Here is a 19,956-nt window from a genome sequence, read left to right as displayed (position 1 = left end):
TAGGAGGTGGGCAGATAACCGAGATGCGTGTACGTGAGCATGACTGTTGCAGTCATACTGTACAATTTTGTTTCACAACTGTGACCATGTGTAAATGAATGCCGGGGCAGTAGCACAGCATCACTGCATAGGACCTTTAGCAGGAGCGTGTGCAGTGTACAATTCAGAGCGATCTTAGCTGGACTGTCTAGGAGCATATGAGCTGTTAGCGATAGAACCTGGTGTCTTGCGTATGCTAATCATGAAGACTGTTACTGAGCAACGTTGTTGGATCTCATTTTAACATTTTTAGATGTTACAACGTGATTACTGTGTAGTAATCCAGAAAGGTGCCTTCCCTTCCAACAGGCAAGCGCTCTGAGGATTTCTAAATGTCTGTAATCAGGATCAAGGTTTTAGCTCTGTCTTACCTTCTGGCCCTGAGAATATCCTATGAAGCAGGAATTTCTCATTAGTTGTTTTACATCAGAGAAAGCGTCCACTGCCAAGTAACTGGTCCATGATCTGTCACTTTACAATCAACCTTCCATCCCAGATAGACTGACTGTTCTGCCACTCCTCTGTCTCATCAAGGAGACTGGGATGTGACTGTGATGGGGTCAAAGAAAGAGGAGCCAGAGTTGGACCTTTCACCTCTAATCCGTTTCTTCTCAACTTTTGACCTTGAGGCTGAAAAGCCTCAAGGTTTTCCATCATTTAAGCTGCTTAAGTCTCCACTGCAGAGAAGTGTCATGACTTTCCAACCTCTCTTCAGGCACTGGAACTGGTGTGCCTGTTACGCTCTGGTTTCCAGTCAAATAGAGCGTTGTTTTCACTTTTTGACTGTCAGTTCATTAACCCTCTTCCAGGCAGATTATATTTCCTACTTAGAGCAACTCCATGGACCCTATCTCCTGATCTACTCTGCCTGTTTTTCTTTTTGTTAGTGTATCAAGGCCATCTATGTTGGAGATTATAGTCAACTTTCTCTGCCACATTTCTGCTTTGCTATTTCTCTGCCATTGGTTGTCTACTTTTCTCCTTCATTCTGCTGTCTGCCCCGTTCATTGAGGTCTTTCTGTCACTCTTGCAGGAATCCTGGTGATGTTTTTGTCTGTCTAGGATGTCCTTCAGTAATTTAGTAGGGTGGATTGGTGGTCACCAACTCCCACATTTCCTTTGAGTCATGGAAACATCTTGTATGTCCATTAAATTTGAGAGACAGTTTTGCAGGGCACATCCGTGTGGCTTGCAGGTTATTTTCCTTCCGAGCTTGGAATACGTGGCTCCATGCTATGCTCTTTCTGACTTGATACTTTGTGTTAAGAAGTCTTTCATGATTTTGATGAGATTTCCTTTATGTGTGTTGTGTTTGTTTTCTCTGTCCGCTTTTAATATTCTGTTGTTGTGATCAATTCTGGGATCTTGACTTTTATATATCTGAGTGTAAATATGTTTTTGTTTTGGCTGGCTGGAGTTCTGCATGCCTCATATATCTGAATATTATTTCCTTTTCTGATGCTTGGCAAGCTTTCCTTAATGTTTTCAGTGAATAGCTTTTGTATTTCTTTTCTCTTTACTCCTTCTTCTTTGCTGATTATTTGAAATTCTTAGGGTATAGGTCCACGTGCTGCCTTCCAGCCTTTGTGCTCTTACTTCTTGGTTCCTTATTATTTTTAGGGGATTTTTCTTTCGCTGATCACACAGTGCAAATCCAGCTTCAACTTTTTAAAATCTGACTTTAGTTTTTGGTAAGGAATATCGCCATCTTTCAATGGATGTTTTAGTTTCCTGATAATCTCTTTGAATCTGGTTCATGTTTTCTAGATTTTTTTTATATTCTTCACTAAAGTTTTCACTTCTTTTTCTGGGTTCCTCCACTCTTTTTATCCAGTTGAGCACTACTCAGCCATAAAGAAGAATCACATTGAGATATTTATAAATAAATGGGAACAGCTTGAGAACATACTCTTGAGTGAAACAAATCAAACTCACGTGTGTGAATACCGAATAGTTTCCCTAGTGTAAGAAATGGGATAAATACGTAAAAGTATGTGGTGATCATGAATCCCCATTATACGGCTTTGAAGACTTATAAAGTCATCACTCCTTAACTGTAATGTTTTTATTGTGGGCTGTTTGAGTGTATTGTCTGTGATGGTATGTACAGGCATTTTGAAGAAAACAAGACATTGTAATAGCTCGAGGTGATTTCCTATCATCTTGTTTTAAAATCCCATCAGACTGTTTTGCTTCTGTCTCCATTGAATCTTATTGGAGTTTATTGTATATGATAGTATAAACAAAATCTTTTATAGGCAAAGAGATAATATAGAAACTATTGTTTCTTTTGTGTTAGCTGGTTCTAAATACCCTGTAATACTTGAAGCCTCTTGAATGGTTTCGCACTGTCTTGATATGTTTGATACTATAGTGTACGAAGTTATAATCAAATATTTCAAGGAAAGAAACCGTACGGTAACTACTATTATGTCGGGTTATCTTTTTTTTTTTTTTTTGTCTTTTTCCTTTTTATCGGTACCAGGGATCGAACTCATGACTGCCTGCTTTCAAGGCAGGCGCTTATGCCACTGAGCTAAACCCCCAGCCCCTTAAGTCGGGTTATCTTGTGGTGAAACACTATGTTGCTTAAACAGTTGTGTTCTGAACTTCTTGATATGTTGTTATGTCCTCTTTTACCCCAATCTCCCTCCTTTATTAAGTGAATTATTATTTTTAATTAAGGGATAAATAAAACAATTAGCAGGATTTATTATAGTAATAATTTTGATTTCCTGTTATCTTTAATGAATCCCTGCATTGTTCTCACCATCCTGCTTTCACTGATTTTACTCTATTCTGTTCTGTTCGATAGTATCAACTTTGAGGGTATAGGCAACTACTTTAAGGCAATAAGATTCACTATGATATCCATTCTTGTTTGACTATTAGGTTCCTTTGAATTCGCGTAATGTCTCCAATGTTTCCGTTTTATTAGTTTTGTTCTGTACTGTTTTGTTCAGGTTTCTTATACCTGATGCTATAGACAATAATTTTATGGTAGCAAGAGGCATTATAGTAACCATTGTTGATTACCTTGTATTCTGTTTTTAGATCATATACTATGTCCATCCTTTGTTTTGACTGATTCTCTTTGTTTTGTCACAATTGGTTTTATTCTCTTCCAAAAAAGTACTACGAACTGAGGGATCAATAAAACCCAAAATGTGAAATTGATATTGCTAAAAAGAGAGGAAAAGAAAGTCCTCTAAAGGATGCAAATGCAAGTGTGTTTAGATGTGTAAAACAGATGATCATATTACTAAGTATTTGTTGAATCATTGAACACACCAGTTTGCAGTCTCACTGAATGCCACTTTGTAGGCTTCTATTTTGTAACTTGAACAACTATTTCTAAGATGACGATATGTAATCTATTAGTGAGTGATTTCTTATGGTTTATTTTTTTTGAAATTTTGTATTACTGATACCCTTTTACTGTTTGGGTTTATTTCTCTTTGAGTAAATTTTTAAAAAAAAACTGATAATATTGAAATATTTTGAAAAACATGGATGCAACTAGAAACCATACTGATAAGCGAAATAAATCAAACTCACACTTATAAATACCTTATACTCTCCCGAGTTTAAGAAAATGTAACAGTACATAAGAGCATAGAGTAATCTTGATTCCCATTACACTGTTCTGAAACCTTATCATGTCTCCATTGATTCATTGGAGTGGTTTTATCCTAGGTTGTTTGATTTTATTATCTGTGATAGTAGAAAGAGCTCTTTCATAGAAAAGAAGACATTAGAATCGTCAGAGTGGACTTAGAATCATCTTAGTCTGAAGTCCTACCAAGTTTTCGTTTTTCGTTTGCCTTTGGTACTGTCCTGTTATATGTTATTGGATATTATGTGTGATAGTACAAACAATTTTCCTATGGAAAATGAGATAATATTGTATCCATTGTTGGTTTTCTAAAATTGGGTTCTGAAAGCCCTGTAATGCTTACATTCTTTTGAATTGTTTTATATTGATTTGTTATGCTTGATTCTATCGTATATGAAGCTATGCTCAACTATTTCAAAGAAAGAGACATTATGGTAGTTACTGTTAATCAGGGGTTGTCTTATTGTGAAATGCTGTGTTACTTGCATTGTTCTTATCTGATCCGCTTTGCTATGTCCTCATTAGACAGAGAGAGAAAGAGAGAGAGAGAGAGACAGAGAGAGAGAGAGACAGAGAGAGAGAGAGAGAGAGAGAGAGAGAGAGAGAGAGAGAGAGACAGAGAGACTCAAACTCAGACACAGAGAGAGAGACAGAGACAGAGAGAGAATAGACTTGGTTAAATCTGTTAAAAAATGCAATGTGGATGTGTGGCCCATGCTTGCAATCCTAGAACTCGCAGAGGTTGAGGCCACAGGACCCCAAGTTTGAGACCAGGTCGGGCATTTAGCAATTGAAGGAGACCCTAACTAAAAGTAAAAATAAAAATGGGCAGATGCTGTACATCTCAGTGTGATGTCCCTGGCTTTCACTCCCAGAGCCAGAAAATTAAACAGAGAAAAACAGCCTGAAGTTGCCTCAACCTGGCCTCCCAAATGGCCACAATCCAAGCTCCTTAACTTACACTACTGGGTCCTCTGTGCAGATCTTCCAGGACAACTGTATGTAGTTTCTTTGCCAGCCAGGTTGGTTGTGGAGGGCTTTCCAGGTCCCAGGGGAGGGGGAGCAGGTCTCAGCAGCGCAAGTGCCCCTCTAGCCCACCCTGTAGGGTTTCACGCCCTCCCCTTCCCGGTCACAGATCCACAGATTTTCTCAGCATCATGTTGATTGACTCATTTGTCCCCAGTGAAAGTTTGGTACATTTTGTCTCTTTTCTGTGTACCTGATTTTCCTAAGGATTCCTCTACTATATCAGGTCAGGAATTTTTTGCTTTGGATTGGTTTTTTGTATCTTTCTTCCTTCATTTCTTTCTTTCTTTCTATCTTTCTTTCTTTGTCTCTTTCTTTCTTTCTTTCTATCTGTGTGTCTGTGTGTCTTTCTTTCTTTCTTTCTTTCTCTCTTTGTTTCGTACACCTGTTTTTTTGTATTGTTTGAAACAGATAATAGTTTTGTAGCTCAGGCTTGCCTCAAACTGTAGGCTATCCTCTTGCCTCAGCCTCTCATATGCTGAGATTATAGGTGTGCACGGCACCACCCTGCTAGGAATCCGTTTCCAATCACCCTTCACTTTCATCACCTGGCACAACAGCAGACCCAGCCTAGGTCAGTGGTGGTGACCTTGGGGCACTCAGGACACAGGAGCCCTGCAAAGCTCTCTGTCCCTGGCTAGCCAAGTCACAGTAGCATTGCCCCAGCAGCAGAGCATTCCAGGGTCATGCTAGTGTTAGTGGTTCGACATAAATAAGTGGGGTTGAAACTGCAGTTGGAGACTTCAATCTTAAAAGTTCACCATCAGTGGCCTCGGTTTGGAGACATCCAGAGTGACCAACAGACAGAGACACACACACAGACAAACAAACACACACACACACACAGACACACACACACACACACACACACACACACACACACACACTCTCACTTGGATTATGGATAAATTGGGCCTGGAATGTGTAGGGTGGATTAAGGAGGGGGTGTGGCTACCTCAACACACTATTTAAGCCAGGCAGCCCAAGGCTTCAGGCCAGTAAACTGAGGAGCCATAGGTGATACAGTTGGTCGTGCCCTAACACTGTCTTGCAGCTGCCATGTCCAGCAAACCAGGTAAGTCGAGGCATTCTGGGAAGTTGGAGCTGAGGGGCTGGTAGTGGGGGAACCCTGGGAGAGATGCAAAGACTTTGTGGTGGTTCCCGGGCTCCATGAATTTTTTCTCCAGGGGCTGAGTAGAATAATCTTTGTCGCCCTCTACACATTGAAAGTTGATATGTTAGGTGTGTTGCAGATACCTGCTTGCAGGTTTGTTTATTTCCGTATAATTCTATAGTCTATGTATTTTAAAGTTTGAAGTTGTCAAACTAATCAACGTTATTGAGCATTGTATTTATAAGACTTGTTAAAACGTATATTTTTGCTTTGGAGAATCTTTGTTTCTTTGGAGTCAGGATCTCACTCTCTAGATAGGCTTGCCCTTAACTTGGTTCCATAGCCCAGCAGACCTGGAACTCGCACGGATCCTTCTGCCTCAGGCTCTTAAGTGTTCGAATTAGAAGAATGGGCTACCACATACACCAATAATTTTTATTTTTGAGGGGTTTTCTTGTTGGTTTGGTTTGCTTTTGGATTTTTCTCGTGTGATTAGGGATAGAGTTCTTTTGTTGCTGTTTCTGTTTTTTTTTTTTTTTGTTTTGTAGCAGTGATGGAAGTTCAATTCTTGTGTTTCCCAAAGGAGCCCTTGGGCCGCCCAGCTAAATCACTGGCCCCTTGGAGGGAGGGTCTTACTGCTTAGTCCAAGTTGGCCTTGAATTCACTGTTTTGGCCCAGGCAGGCTGGGATTACAGGTGTGCACCACTATGCGCAGATTTGCAGTACTTTGGTTGATATCATTTCCAAATCTTCTATTTTGTACTCATTTCCAAGGACACATGCCCCATCTGATTTTCTGTATTTTCAAGGCATTCTAGATATATGTGTGCAATATATTCTAGTAATCTGACACTGACAATTTAATGTTGGAGTGTTTGTTTTTGCTTTTTCTTTTGTGGTGTGGTAGCGTGATCAAACTGAGGACCTCATACTTGCCAGACAGACGCTTATGTGACTGAGCTAAACCCCTGGCCATTTATTTAATAAACTTAGAGTTTATCCTGCTGCCACCCTCCTTTTCCTGCTCAGTTTTACTTTTTCTGTCTCGAGCTCTAGTTTGCTCTATCTATCTCTGTCTCTGTCACTCCTTGAATACCATGCTTCAAAATTTTCAACAATGCCCTCTTTCGTCAGACAGGAACGGAAAAATGTTTTTGTAAAACTCTGTGGTCCTGGGGATTCAGCTCAGTGGCCCAGTGCTTGCCTGGCCAGAGCGAGGTTGTGATTTCGATGCCAATTGTTAAAAAGATTGTAAAAAATCTATGTATTGGATCATTTATGTTCACTGACGGAGAATTAGGCAGCATGTTGGCAGTTTGGGTGCAGTGTGTGTGTGGATGCATGAAGGCGTGGGTTTGAGTTTGTGTGTGCCCGCTTAGCAATGTGGGAAAACAAAGTCTCTTATAAATAGAAGAGACCATGGAATATGGATTGCCATAACATTAAGTATTACTGGGTAAGAAGGTATTAGATGTTTGAAACCATAGTATAATCTCCTATTCTGCACAAATACTGTACACTAAACTTACTTCTTTGGAAATTCACAACTTTGCAATGTCTACGATTTATGTGGCACCATTTTACCCTAGAGAAACAGAAGCAAACGATGAGGGGAGCAGGTCTCTAAATGACAGAGCCAGTAGAGGAGAGAATCAGCATGCATTCTGCTTCTTAGCTGCTAGCCACACAGATCCCACGAAGAAATGACCAAATCAGTAGCCAGCTCTTTAGGGTCTGAAAGCACCTCTGAGTCTGAATGCTGAGTGTACCAGGGTCTCAAGTACTGCTTGAGCATTGTGAAACCCTGAGTCTACTGTTACTCTTACCCCAATGCTGTATTCTCTCCCATTAAGAAACAGGGTACCTGGAGCTAGAGAGGAATGTGGTTCCATGGGTGAACTCTTTGGGCCAAGCATGAAATGCACATTTGGGTATGATTATAACACATGCTTTTGCCCTTTCCGTGTGGATAGTGCTTTCATGCAAGTCTTTGTCTCTTCCCTCCGCAGACAAGATAGAATACAGGCGCAAGCCACGAACTGACTTTACCCCATCCCAACGCTCAGTACTGCTGAGTGCCTTTGAGAAGAACAATCATCCAGGGCACGATGTTACAAAAGAATTAGCTACAAAAATCAATGTTGATGAAACGGTGATAAAAGTAAGTACCTGAGTGTGTGTCTCTAGGTGGTACACCTGACCCAGAAAGCCACACGCTTTCAACCACCAGCATACAAGTCCCATACTTTGCCAGGTGCAGTGCGTTTGGACAGCGGTGAAATATGGCATAGTTTCACTTCACCCATGTTCACTTTTGGAGGCAGACTGAGGCTGACCCAAAAGACTTGTCTTCCTCAAGTAATAAGTGCAAGGGCCAGATTTTAACTGATCCACAGCACACTGCCTGGGACCCTTTGAATCTGGATCTGAGATCTTGCCCTTTGGGTTGTTTTCCGATTAGCAGCACACTCTTGTAATGGGCAACCTAGTGCTCAAGAATTGAGGCACTTCCTGGAGCTGGGAGTTAGTCCCTCCCAAGCCCACGTTCTGAGTACAAATTACTTCTCATCAGGCTTCACATCTTAAAGTGGACTTCCTCTCCATACCATTCCTTAGAAGAGAAACACCAAACCCAGTGAGTCTTTATACAAACACAGCGGGTAGATATCTAGATACTGCTCAGTCAGAACATTCAAATTCATTCTGATGTCTTCCTAGCCTTTCTCAAGGTAGCGAGGGCAAAATCCCTTCATGGAGCTGAAGCAACCCAAGCTCCATTCCCATTCCTTGCTCTCAGTCATTGCAATGTATTCTTGCAAAATTTGGAGCAACCACTAATGCAGAACTACACGCAGCACCCTTTGTTTAACCCTCCGGCATTGAGAGTTTGCCCCTTCCTACTCTACGCATTGCCAGTAAAACCCAATTGCCCTCCCCCCCTTTACCCTCCCGGAACCAGAACAGCACAGGATACAAAGTACTTCCCCTGTTCAGATCAGTCCACAGCAATTGGAGATCACCTTTCTGACCCAAAAATCTCACATCCTAGGGAACAGGAAAATAAAGCTTTGGGTTCATACCCATTTATTGAACTGCTTCTCTCTTCCCTGTAGATCTGGTTTAAGAACCAGCGTAGCAAACGGAAGAAAGATCAGCTAAAACTGAAGCTAGCTTCTTTGCCCGGAACATCCACGCAGACCTCTTCAGAAAAGAAGGAGCACGTCCTACAAAGTCCTGTTGCAAGTTGTTCACCGATATCTTCCATTTCAGATGACCATGTCTGTGACCGAGCAGAGCGTTTTGAGAAAGATATCAGTAGAAGACACGGAGCCTCTGTGTTTGGTTCGTCATTCCAAAGTCAACCTGATGGAACTCAGGGACACGTCGTCTACGTCGAAGATTTTGACATTGATGACACAGATAAACTTATAGAAATGTATTATCTGCCTGGGGAAGATGATCCCAGCAGTCTAGATATATACCTCCCCCCAGGCTGCCTGCAGTGAAGAAGTGAGCATGGTGCTGATGGGCAGAGTGACTCATGACACCCACAACTTTGGACACAAGCCTCCATTTTCAAGCATGGTTCCCAACTGATTTCCATTTTTTGCAGCAGAGCTTTGAGGACTTGTCATTTCACAGAAGGCAATAAAATAGCCATCTCACTGTGAATGTTGCCTGTTTCCGAGTGTTTTGTATTCCCCCTCCAATCTTTTCAGTACCCTGAACACTCCGCTTGGGAAGGAAATCAGCAGCATGGGGAAATTTAGATTCCTGATTCTCCCTCACCCCTAAGTGCATTGAATATCACGTGCATGGATTCTCTCTGCATACAATGACAAACAGTTCTAGAGGGCCCCTACCAATACTGCCTGAGAAAATAGTTACATGCAACAGGCAGGAAAGGCCTAGGCTCTCATTGAAAGCAAGACACCCTTACTGTAGTGCCATCTTGCTGGGAAGGAATCTCATTTTGAAGAAAGTGCAAATCAGAAGAACTTACACTCCCGGCTCATGCTGGTTGCTGAGAATATTTCAGATAAGTGTTGCAAGGAAAGACACTTGTTTCCTTAAAGAGGAGTTAGCTAATCTCTGCAGAGGCAGACAGCAATAGTGAGGTATCAGGTGGAATGAAATGGCACTGCCTCCTCTGGTCCTGAGTGAAATGAAAGATGGGAGAACATGCCAGCTTTTAGGAGAGCCAAACAGGATCATTTCCGTGGTACATCTTCTGTTGGCAGAGGTGCTTGTGTGGAACAGAGTGACACTGGGGATGTGATGTAAGGTGTCTTTATGGGTAGGACATGTTCATGTATGGCCAGCATGGTCCCGTATTCGGACCTGGATTGTCCAGCTGAATGTGAATCTCATTGAGAGGATGCAGCTTCCTTAGGAGGTGGGCAGATAACCGAGATGCGTGTACGTGAGCATGACTGTTGCAGTCATACTGTACAATTTTGTTTCACAACTGTGACCATGTGTAAATGAATGCCGGGGCAGTAGCACAGCATCACTGCATAGGACCTTTAGCAGGAGCGTGTGCAGTGTACAATTCAGAGCGATCTTAGCTGGACTGTCTAGGAGCATATGAGCTGTTAGCGATAGAACCTGGTGTCTTGCGTATGCTAATCATGAAGACTGTTACTGAGCAACGTTGTTGGATCTCATTTTAACATTTTTAGATGTTACAACGTGATTACTGTGTAGTAATCCAGAAAGGTGCCTTCCCTTCCAACAGGCAAGCGCTCTGAGGATTTCTAAATGTCTGTAATCAGGATCAAGGTTTTAGCTCTGTCTTACCTTCTGGCCCTGAGAATATCCTATGAAGCAGGAATTTCTCATTAGTTGTTTTACATCAGAGAAAGCGTCCACTGCCAAGTAACTGGTCCATGATCTGTCACTTTACAATCAACCTTCCATCCCAGATAGACTGACTGTTCTGCCACTCCTCTGTCTCATCAAGGAGACTGGGATGTGACTGTGATGGGGTCAAAGAAAGAGGAGCCAGAGTTGGACCTTTCACCTCTAATCCGTTTCTTCTCAACTTTTGACCTTGAGGCTGAAAAGCCTCAAGGTTTTCCATCATTTAAGCTGCTTAAGTCTCCACTGCAGAGAAGTGTCATGACTTTCCAACCTCTCTTCAGGCACTGGAACTGGTGTGCCTGTTACGCTCTGGTTTCCAGTCAAATAGAGCGTTGTTTTCACTTTTTGACTGTCAGTTCATTAACCCTCTTCCAGGCAGATTATATTTCCTACTTAGAGCAACTCCATGGACCCTATCTCCTGATCTACTCTGCCTGTTTTTCTTTTTGTTAGTGTATCAAGGCCATCTATGTTGGAGATTATAGTCAACTTTCTCTGCCACATTTCTGCTTTGCTATTTCTCTGCCATTGGTTGTCTACTTTTCTCCTTCATTCCGCTGTCTGCCCCGTTCATTGAGGTCTTTCTGTCACTCTTGCAGGAATCCTGGTGATGTTTTTGTCTGTCTAGGATGTCCTTCAGTAATTTAGTAGGGTGGATTGGTGGTCACCAACTCCCACATTTCCTTTGAGTCATGGAAACATCTTGTATGTCCATTAAATTTGAGAGACAGTTTTGCAGGGCACATCCGTGTGGCTTGCAGGTTATTTTCCTTCCGAGCTTGGAATACGTGGCTCCATGCTATGCTCTTTCTGACTTGATACTTTGTGTTAAGAAGTCTTTCATGATTTTGATGAGATTTCCTTTATGTGTGTTGTGTTTGTTTTCTCTGTCCGCTTTTAATATTCTGTTGTTGTGATCAATTCTGGGATCTTGACTTTTATATATCTGAGTGTAAATATGTTTTTGTTTTGGCTGGCTGGAGTTCTGCATGCCTCATATATCTGAATATTATTTCCTTTTCTGATGCTTGGCAAGCTTTCCTTAATGTTTTCAGTGAATAGCTTTTGTATTTCTTTTCTCTTTACTCCTTCTTCTTTGCTGATTATTTGAAATTCTTAGGGTATAGGTCCACGTGCTGCCTTCCAGCCTTTGTGCTCTTACTTCTTGGTTCCTTATTATTTTTAGGGGATTTTTCTTTCGCTGATCACACAGTGCAAATCCAGCTTCAACTTTTTAAAATCTGACTTTAGTTTTTGGTAAGGAATATCGCCATCTTTCAATGGATGTTTTAGTTTCCTGATAATCTCTTTGAATCTGGTTCATGTTTTCTAGATTTTTTTTATATTCTTCACTAAAGTTTTCACTTCTTTTTCTGGGTTCCTCCACTCTTTTTATCCAGTTGAGCACTACTCAGCCATAAAGAAGAATCACATTGAGATATTTATAAATAAATGGGAACAGCTTGAGAACATACTCTTGAGTGAAACAAATCAAACTCACGTGTGTGAATACCGAATAGTTTCCCTAGTGTAAGAAATGGGATAAATACGTAAAAGTATGTGGTGATCATGAATCCCCATTATACGGCTTTGAAGACTTATAAAGTCATCACTCCTTAACTGTAATGTTTTTATTGTGGGCTGTTTGAGTGTATTGTCTGTGATGGTGTGTACAGGCATTTTGAAGAAAACAAGACATTGTAATAGCTCGAGGTGATTTCCTATCATCTTGTTTTAAAATCCCATCAGACTGTTTTGCTTCTGTCTCCACTGAATCTTATTGGAGTTTATTGTATATGATAGTATAAACAAAATCTTTTATAGGCAAAGAGATAATATAGAAACTATTGTTTCTTTTGTGTTAGCTGGTTCTAAATACCCTGTAATACTTGAAGCCTCTTGAATGGTTTCGCACTGTCTTGATATGTTTGATACTATAGTGTACGAAGTTATAATCAAATATTTCAAGGAAAGAAACCGTACGGTAACTACTATTATGTCGGGTTATCTTTTTTTTTTTTTTTGTCATTTTCCTTTTTATCGGTACCAGGGATCGAACTCATGACTGCCTGCTTTCAAGGCAGGCGCTTATGCCACTGAGCTAAACCCCCAGCCCCTTAAGTCGGGTTATCTTGTGGTGAAACACTATGTTGCTTAAACAGTTGTGTTCTGAACTTCTTGATATGTTGTTATGTCCTCTTTTACCTCAATCTCCCTCCTTTATTAAGTGAATTATTATTTTTAATTAAGGGAAAAAATAAAACAATTAGCAGGATATATTATAGTAATAATTTTGATTTCCTGTTATCTTTAATGAATCCCTGTATTGTTCTCACCATCCTGCTTTCACTGATTTTACTCTATTCTGTTCTGTTCGATAGTATCAACTTTGAGGGTATAGGCAACTACTTTAAGGCAATAAGATTCACTATGATATCCATTCTTGTTTGACTATTAGGTTCCTTTGAATTCGCGTAATGTCTCCAATGTTTCCGTTTTATTAGTTTTGTTCTGTACTGTTTTGTTCAGGTTTCTTATACCTGATGCTATAGTCAATAATTTTATGGTAGCAAGAGGCATTATAGTAACCATTGTTGATTACCTTGTATTCTGTTTTTAGATCATATACTATGTCCATCCTTTGTTTTGACTGATTCTCTTTGTTTTGTCACAATTGGTTTTATTCTCTTCCAAAAAAGTACTACGAACTGAGGGATCAATAAAACCCAAAATGTGAAATTGATATTGCTAAAAAGAGAGGAAAAGAAAGTCCTCTAAAGGATGCAAATGCAAGTGTGTTTAGATGTGTAAAACAGATGATCATATTACTAAGTATTTGTTGAATCATTGAACACACCAGTTTGCAGTCTCACTGAATGCCACTTTGTAGGCTTCTATTTTGTAACTTGAACAACTATTTCTAAGATGACGATATGTAATCTATTAGTGAGTGATTTCTTATGGTTTATTTTTTTGAAATTTTGTATTACTGATACCCTTTTACTGTTTGGGTTTATTTCTCTTTGAGTAAATTTTTTAAAAAAAACTGATAATATTGAAATATTTTGAAAAACATGGATGCAACTAGAAACCATACTGATAAGCGAAATAAATCAAACTCACACTTATAAATACCTTATACTCTCCCGGGTTTAAGAAAATGTAACAGTACATAAGAGCATAGAGTAATCTTGATTCCCATTACACTGTTCTGAAACCTTATCATGTCTCCATTGATTCATTGGAGTGGTTTTATCCTAGGTTGTTTGATTTTATTATCTGTGATAGTAGAAAGAGCTCTTTCATAGAAAAGAAGACATTAGAATCGTCAGAGTGGACTTAGAATCATCTTAGTCTGAAGTCCTACCAAGTTTTCGTTTTTCGTTTGCCTTTGGTACTGTCCTGTTATATGTTATTGGATATTATGTGTGATAGTACAAACAATTTTCCTATGGAAAATGAGATAATATTGTATCCATTGTTGGTTTTCTAAAATTGGGTTCTGAAAGCCCTGTAATGCTTTCATTCTTTTGAATTGTTTTATATTGTTTTGTTATGCTTGATTCTATCGTATATGAAGCTATGCTCAACTATTTCAAAGAAAGAGACATTATGGTAGTTACTGTTAATCAGGGGTTGTCTTATTGTGAAATGCTGTGTTACTTGCATTGTTCTTATCTGATCCGCTTTGCTATGTCCTCATTAGACAGAGAGAGAAAGAGAGAGAGAGAGAGAGACAGAGAGAGAGAGAGAGACAGAGACAGAGACAGAGAGAGAGAGAGAGAGAGAGAGAGAGAGAGAGACAGAGAGAGACAAACTCAGACACAGAGAGAGAGACAGGGACAGAGAGAGAATAGACTTGGTTAAATCTGTTAAAAAATGCAATGTGGATGTGTGGCCCATGCTTGCAATCCTAGAACTTGCAGAGGTTCAGGCCACAGGACCCCAAGTTTGAGACCAGGTCGGGCATTTAGCAATTGAAGGAGACCCTAACTAAAAGTAAAAATAAAAATGGGCAGATGCTGTACATCTCAGTGTGATGTCCCTGGCTTTCACTCCCAGAGCCAGAAAATGAAACAGAGAAAAACAGCCTGAAGTTGCCTCAACCTGGCCTCCCAAATGGCCACAATCCAAGCTCCTTAACTTACACTACTGGGTCCTCTGTGCAGATCTTCCAGGACAACTGTATGTAGTTTCTTTGCCAGCCAGGTTGGTTGTGGAGGGCTTTCCAGGTCCCAGGGGAGGGGGAGCAGGTCTCAGCAGCGCAAGTGCCCCTCTAGCCCACCCTGTAGGGTTTCACGCCCTCCCCTTCCCGGTCACAGATCCACAGATTTTCTCAGCATCATGTTGATTGACTCATTTGTCCCCAGTGAAAGTTTGGTACATTTTGTCTCTTTTCTGTGTACCTGATTTTCCTAAGGATTCCTCTACTATATCAGGTCAGGAATTTTTTGCTTTGGATTGGTTTTTTGTATCTTTCATCCTTCGTTTCTTTCTTTCTTTCTATCTTTCTTTCTTTGTCTCTTTCTTTCTTTCTTTCTTTCTTTCTATCTGTGTGTCTGTGTGTCTTTCTTTCTTTCTTTCTTTCTCTCTTTGTTTCGTACACCTGTTTTTTTGTATTGTTTGAAACAGATAATAGTTTTGTAGCTCAGGCTTGCCTCGAACTGTAGGCTATCCTCTTGCCTCAGCCTCTCATATGCTGAGATTATAGGTGTGCATGGCACCACCCTGCTAGGAATCCGTTTCCAATCACCCTTCACTTTCATCACCTGGCCCAACAGCAGACCCAGCCTAGGTCAGTGGTGGTGACCTTGGGGCACTCAGGACACAGGAGCCCTGCAAAGCTCTCTGTCCCTGGCTAGCCAAGTCACAGTAGCATTGCCCCAGCAGCAGAGCATTCCAGGGTCATGCTAGTGTTAGTGGTTCGACATAAATAAGTGGCGTTGAAACTGAAGTTGGAGACTTCAATCTTAAAAGTTCACCATCAGTGGCCTCGGTTTGGAGACATCCAGAGTGACCAACAGACAGAGACACACACACAGACAAACAAACACACACACACACACAGACACACACACACACACACACACACACACACACACACACACACTCTCTCACTTGGATTATGGATAAATTGGGCCTGGAATGTGTAGGGTGGATTAAGGAGGGGGTGTGGCTACCTCAACACACTATTTAAGCCAGGCAGCCCAAGGCTTCAGGCAGGTAAACTGAGGAGCCATAGGTGGTACAGTTGGTCATGCGCTAGCACTGTCTTGCAGCTGCCATGTCCAGGAAACCAGGTAAGTCGAGGCATTCTGGGAAGGTGGAGCTGAGGGGCTGAGAGTGGGGGAACCCTGGGAGAGATGCAAGGACTTTGTGGTGGTTCCTGGGCTCCATGAATTTTTTCTCCAGGGGCTGAGTAGAATAATCTTTGTCGCCCTCTACACATTGGAAGTTGATATGTTAGGTTTGTTGCAGATACCTGCTTGCAGGTTTGTTTATTTCCGTATAATTCTATAGTCTATGTATTTTAAAGTTTGAAGTTGTCAAACTAATCAACGTTATTGAGCATTGTATTTATAAGACTTGTTAAAACGTATATTTTTGCTTTGGAGAATCTTTGTTTCTTTGGAGTCAGGATCTCACTCTCTAGATAGGCTTGCCCTTAACTTGGTTCCATAGCCCAGCAAACCTGGAACTCGCACGGATCCTTCTGCCTCAGGCTCTTAAGTGTTCGAATTAGAAGAATGGGCTACCACATACACCAATAATTTTTATTTTTGAGGGGTTTTCTTGTTGGTTTGGTTTGCTTTTGGATTTTTCTCATGTGATTAGGGATAGAGTTCTTTTGTTGCTGTTTCTGTTTTTTTTTTTTTGTTTTTTTTTTTTTTTTTTTTTTTTTTGTAGCAGGGATGGAAGTTCAATTCTTGTGTTTCCCAAAGGAGCACTTGGGCCGCCCAGCTAAATCACTGGCCCCTTGGAGGGAAGGTCTTACTGCTTAGTCCAAGTTGGCCTTGAATTCACTGTTTTGGCCCAGGCAGGCTGGGATTACAGGTGTGCACCACTATGCGCAGATTTGCAGTACTTTGGTTGATATCATTTCCACATCTTCTATTTTGTACTCATTTCCAAGGATACATGCCCCATCTGATTTTCTGTATTTTCAAGGCATTCTAGATATATGTGTGCAATATATTCTAGTAATATGACACTAACAATTTAATGTTGGAGTGTTTGTTTTTGCTTTTTCTTTTGTGGTGTGGTAGCGTGATCAAACTGAGGACCTCATACTTGCCAGACAGACGCTTATGTGACTGAGCTAAACCCCTGGCCATTTATTTAATAAACTTAGAGTTTATCCTGCTGCCACCCTCCTTTTCCTGCTCAGTTTTACTTTTTCTGTCTCGAGCTCTAGTTTGCTCTATCTATCTCTGTCTCTGTCACTCCTTGAATACCATGCTTCAAAATTTTCAACAATGCCCTCTTTCGTCAGACAGGAACGGAAAAATGTTTTTGTAAAACTCTGTGGTCCTGGGGATTCAGCTCAGTGGCCCAGTGCTTGCCTGGCCAGAGCGAGGTTGTGATTTCGATGCCAATTGTTAAAAAGATTGTAAAAAATCTATGTATTGGATCATTTGTGTTCACTGACGGAGAATTAGGCAGCATGTTGGCAGTTTGGGTGCAGTGTGTGTGTGGATGCATGAAGGCGTGGGTTTGAGTTTGTGTGTGCCCGCTTAGCAATGTGGGAAAACAAAGTCTTTTATAAATAGAAGAGACCATGGAATATGGATTGCCATAACATTAAGTATTACTGGGTAAGAAGGTATTAGATGTTTGAAACCATAGTATAATCTCCTATTCTGCACAAATACTGTACACTAAACTTACTTCTTTGGAAATTCACAACTTTGCAATGTCTACGATTTATGTGGCACCATTTTACCCTAGAGAGACAGAAGCAAACGATGAGGGGAGCAGGTCTCTAAATGACAGAGCCAGTAGAGGAGAGAATCAGCATGCATTCTGCTTCTTAGCTGCTAGCCACACAGATCCCACGAAGAAATGACCAAATCAGTAGCCAGCTCTTTAGGGTCTGAAAGCACCTCTGAGTCTGAATGCTGAGTGTACCAGGGTCTCAAGTACTGCTTGAGCATTGTGAAACCCTGAGTCTACTGTCACTCTTACCCCAATGCTGTATTGTCTCCCATTAAGAAACAGGGTACCTGGAGCTAGAGAGGAATGTGGTTCCATGGGTGAACTCTTTGGGCCAAGCATGAAATGCACATTTGGGTATGATTACAACACATGCTTTTGCCCTTTCCGTGTGGATAGTGCTTTCATGCAAGTCTTTGTCTCTTCCCTCTGCAGACAAGATAGAATACAGGCGCAAGCCACGAACTGACTTTACCCCATCCCAACGCTCAGTACTGCTGAGTGCCTTTGAGAAGAACAATCATCCAGGGCACGATGTTACAAAAGAATTAGCTACAAAAATCAATGTTGATGAAACGGTGATAAAAGTAAGTACCTGAGTGTGTGTCTCTAGGTGGTACACCTGACCCAGAAAGCCACACGCTTTCAACCACCAGCATACAAGTCCCATACTTTGCCAGGTGCAGTGCGTTTGGACAGCGGTGAAATATGGCATAGTTTCACTTCACCCATGTTCACTTTTGGAGGCAGACTGAGGCTGACCCAAAAGACTTGTCTTCCTCAAGTAATAAGTGCAAGGGCCAGATTTTAACTGATCCACAGCACACTGCCTGGGACCCTTTGAATCTGGATCTGAGATCTTGCCCTTTGGGTTGTTTTCCGATTAGCAGCACACTCTTGTAATGGGCAACCTAGTGCTCAAGAATTGAGGCACTTCCTGGAGCTGGGAGTTAGTCCCTCCCAAGCCCACGTTCTGAGTACAAATTACTTCTCATCAGGCTTCACATCTTAAAGTGGACTTCCTCTCCATACCATTCCTTAGAAGAGAAACACCAAACCCAGTGAGTCTTTATACAAACACAGCGGGTAGATATCTAGATACTGCTCAGTCAGAACATTCAAATTCATTCTGATGTCTTCCTAGCCTTTCTCAAGGTAGTGAGGGCAAAATCCCTTCATGGAGCTGAAGCAACCCAAGCTCCATTCCCATTCCTTGCTCTCAGTCATTGCAATGTATTCTTGCAAAATTTGGAGCAACCACTAATGCAGAACTACACGCAGCACCCTTTGTTTAGCCCTCCGGCATTGAGAGTTTGCCCCTTCCTACTCTACGCATTGCCAGTAAAACCCAATACCCCCCACCCCTTTACCCTCCCGGAACCAGACCAGCACAGGATACAAAGTACTTCCCCTGTTCAGATCAGTCCACAGCAATTGGAGATCACCTTTCTGACCCAAAAACCTCACATCCTAGGGAACAGGAAAATAAAGCTTTGGGTTCATACCCATTTATTGAACTGCTTCTCTCTTCCCTGTAGATCTGGTTTAAGAACCAGCGTAGCAAACGGAAGAAAGATCAGCTAAAAACGAAGCTAGCTTCTTTGCCCGGAACATCCACGCAGACCTCTTCAGAAAAGAAGGAGCACGTCCTACAAAGTCCTGTTGCAAGTTGTTCACCGATATCTTCCATTTCAGATGACCATGTCTGTGACCGAGCAGAGCGTTTTGAGAAAGATATCAGTAGAAGACACAGAGCCTCTGTGTTTGGTTCGTCATTCCAAAGTCAACCTGATGGAACTCAGGGACACGTCGTCTACGTCGAAGATTTTGACATTGATGACACAGATAAACTTATAGAAATCTATTATCTGCCTGGGGAAGATGATCCCAGCAGTCTAGATATATACCTCCCCCCAGGCTGCCTGCAGTGAAGAAGTGAGCATGGTGCTGATGGGCAGAGTGACTCATGACACCCACAACTTTGGACACAAGCCTCCATTTTCAAGCATGGTTCCCAACTGATTTCCATTTTTTGCAGCAGAGCTTTGAGGACTTGTCATTTCACAGAAGGCAATAAAATAGCCATCTCACTGTCAATGTTGCCTGTTTCCGAGTGTTTTGTATTCCCCCTCCAATCTTTTCAGTACCCTGAACACTCCGCTTGGGAAGGAAATCAGCAGCATGGGGAAATTTAGATTCCTGATTCTCCCTCACCCCTAAGTGCATTGAATATCACGTGCATGGATTCTCTCTGCATACAATGACAAACAGTTCTACCAATACTGCCTGAGAAAATAGTTACATGCAACAGGCAGGAAAGGCCTAGGCTCTCATTGAAAGCAAGACACCCTTGCTGTAGTGCCAT

At 41.4% G+C, this 19,956-nt stretch overlaps 2 protein-coding genes across 2 annotated transcripts; both read left to right on the top strand.

Annotated features, from left to right (window-relative positions):
* Positions 1-5,740: 5,740 nt before the first annotated feature.
* LOC134476801 (paired-like homeodomain transcription factor LEUTX) lies at positions 5,741-9,301 on the top strand. Its single transcript, XM_063252458.1, has 3 exons — positions 5,741-5,756; positions 7,805-7,956; positions 8,909-9,301. Exons 1-3 carry the CDS (start codon positions 5,741-5,743, stop codon positions 9,299-9,301), a joined length of 561 nt encoding a protein of 186 aa, XP_063108528.1.
* Positions 9,302-15,942: 6,641 nt separating this feature from the next.
* On the top strand, positions 15,943-19,522 carry LOC134476799 (paired-like homeodomain transcription factor LEUTX). Its single transcript, XM_063252457.1, has 3 exons — positions 15,943-15,958; positions 18,027-18,178; positions 19,130-19,522. Exons 1-3 carry the CDS (start codon positions 15,943-15,945, stop codon positions 19,520-19,522), a joined length of 561 nt encoding a protein of 186 aa, XP_063108527.1.
* Positions 19,523-19,956: the final 434 nt, after the last annotated feature.

This window comes from Cavia porcellus, unplaced genomic scaffold, assembly GCF_034190915.1.
Source record: "Cavia porcellus strain 051 isolate PalLab524CR breed Dunkin Hartley unplaced genomic scaffold, mCavPor4.1 scaffold_7, whole genome shotgun sequence".
Taxonomy (NCBI): Eukaryota; Metazoa; Chordata; class Mammalia; order Rodentia; family Caviidae; genus Cavia; species Cavia porcellus.
Note: the sequence above shows the minus strand (reverse complement) of the source record. Positions and strands in the feature narration are given on the sequence as shown.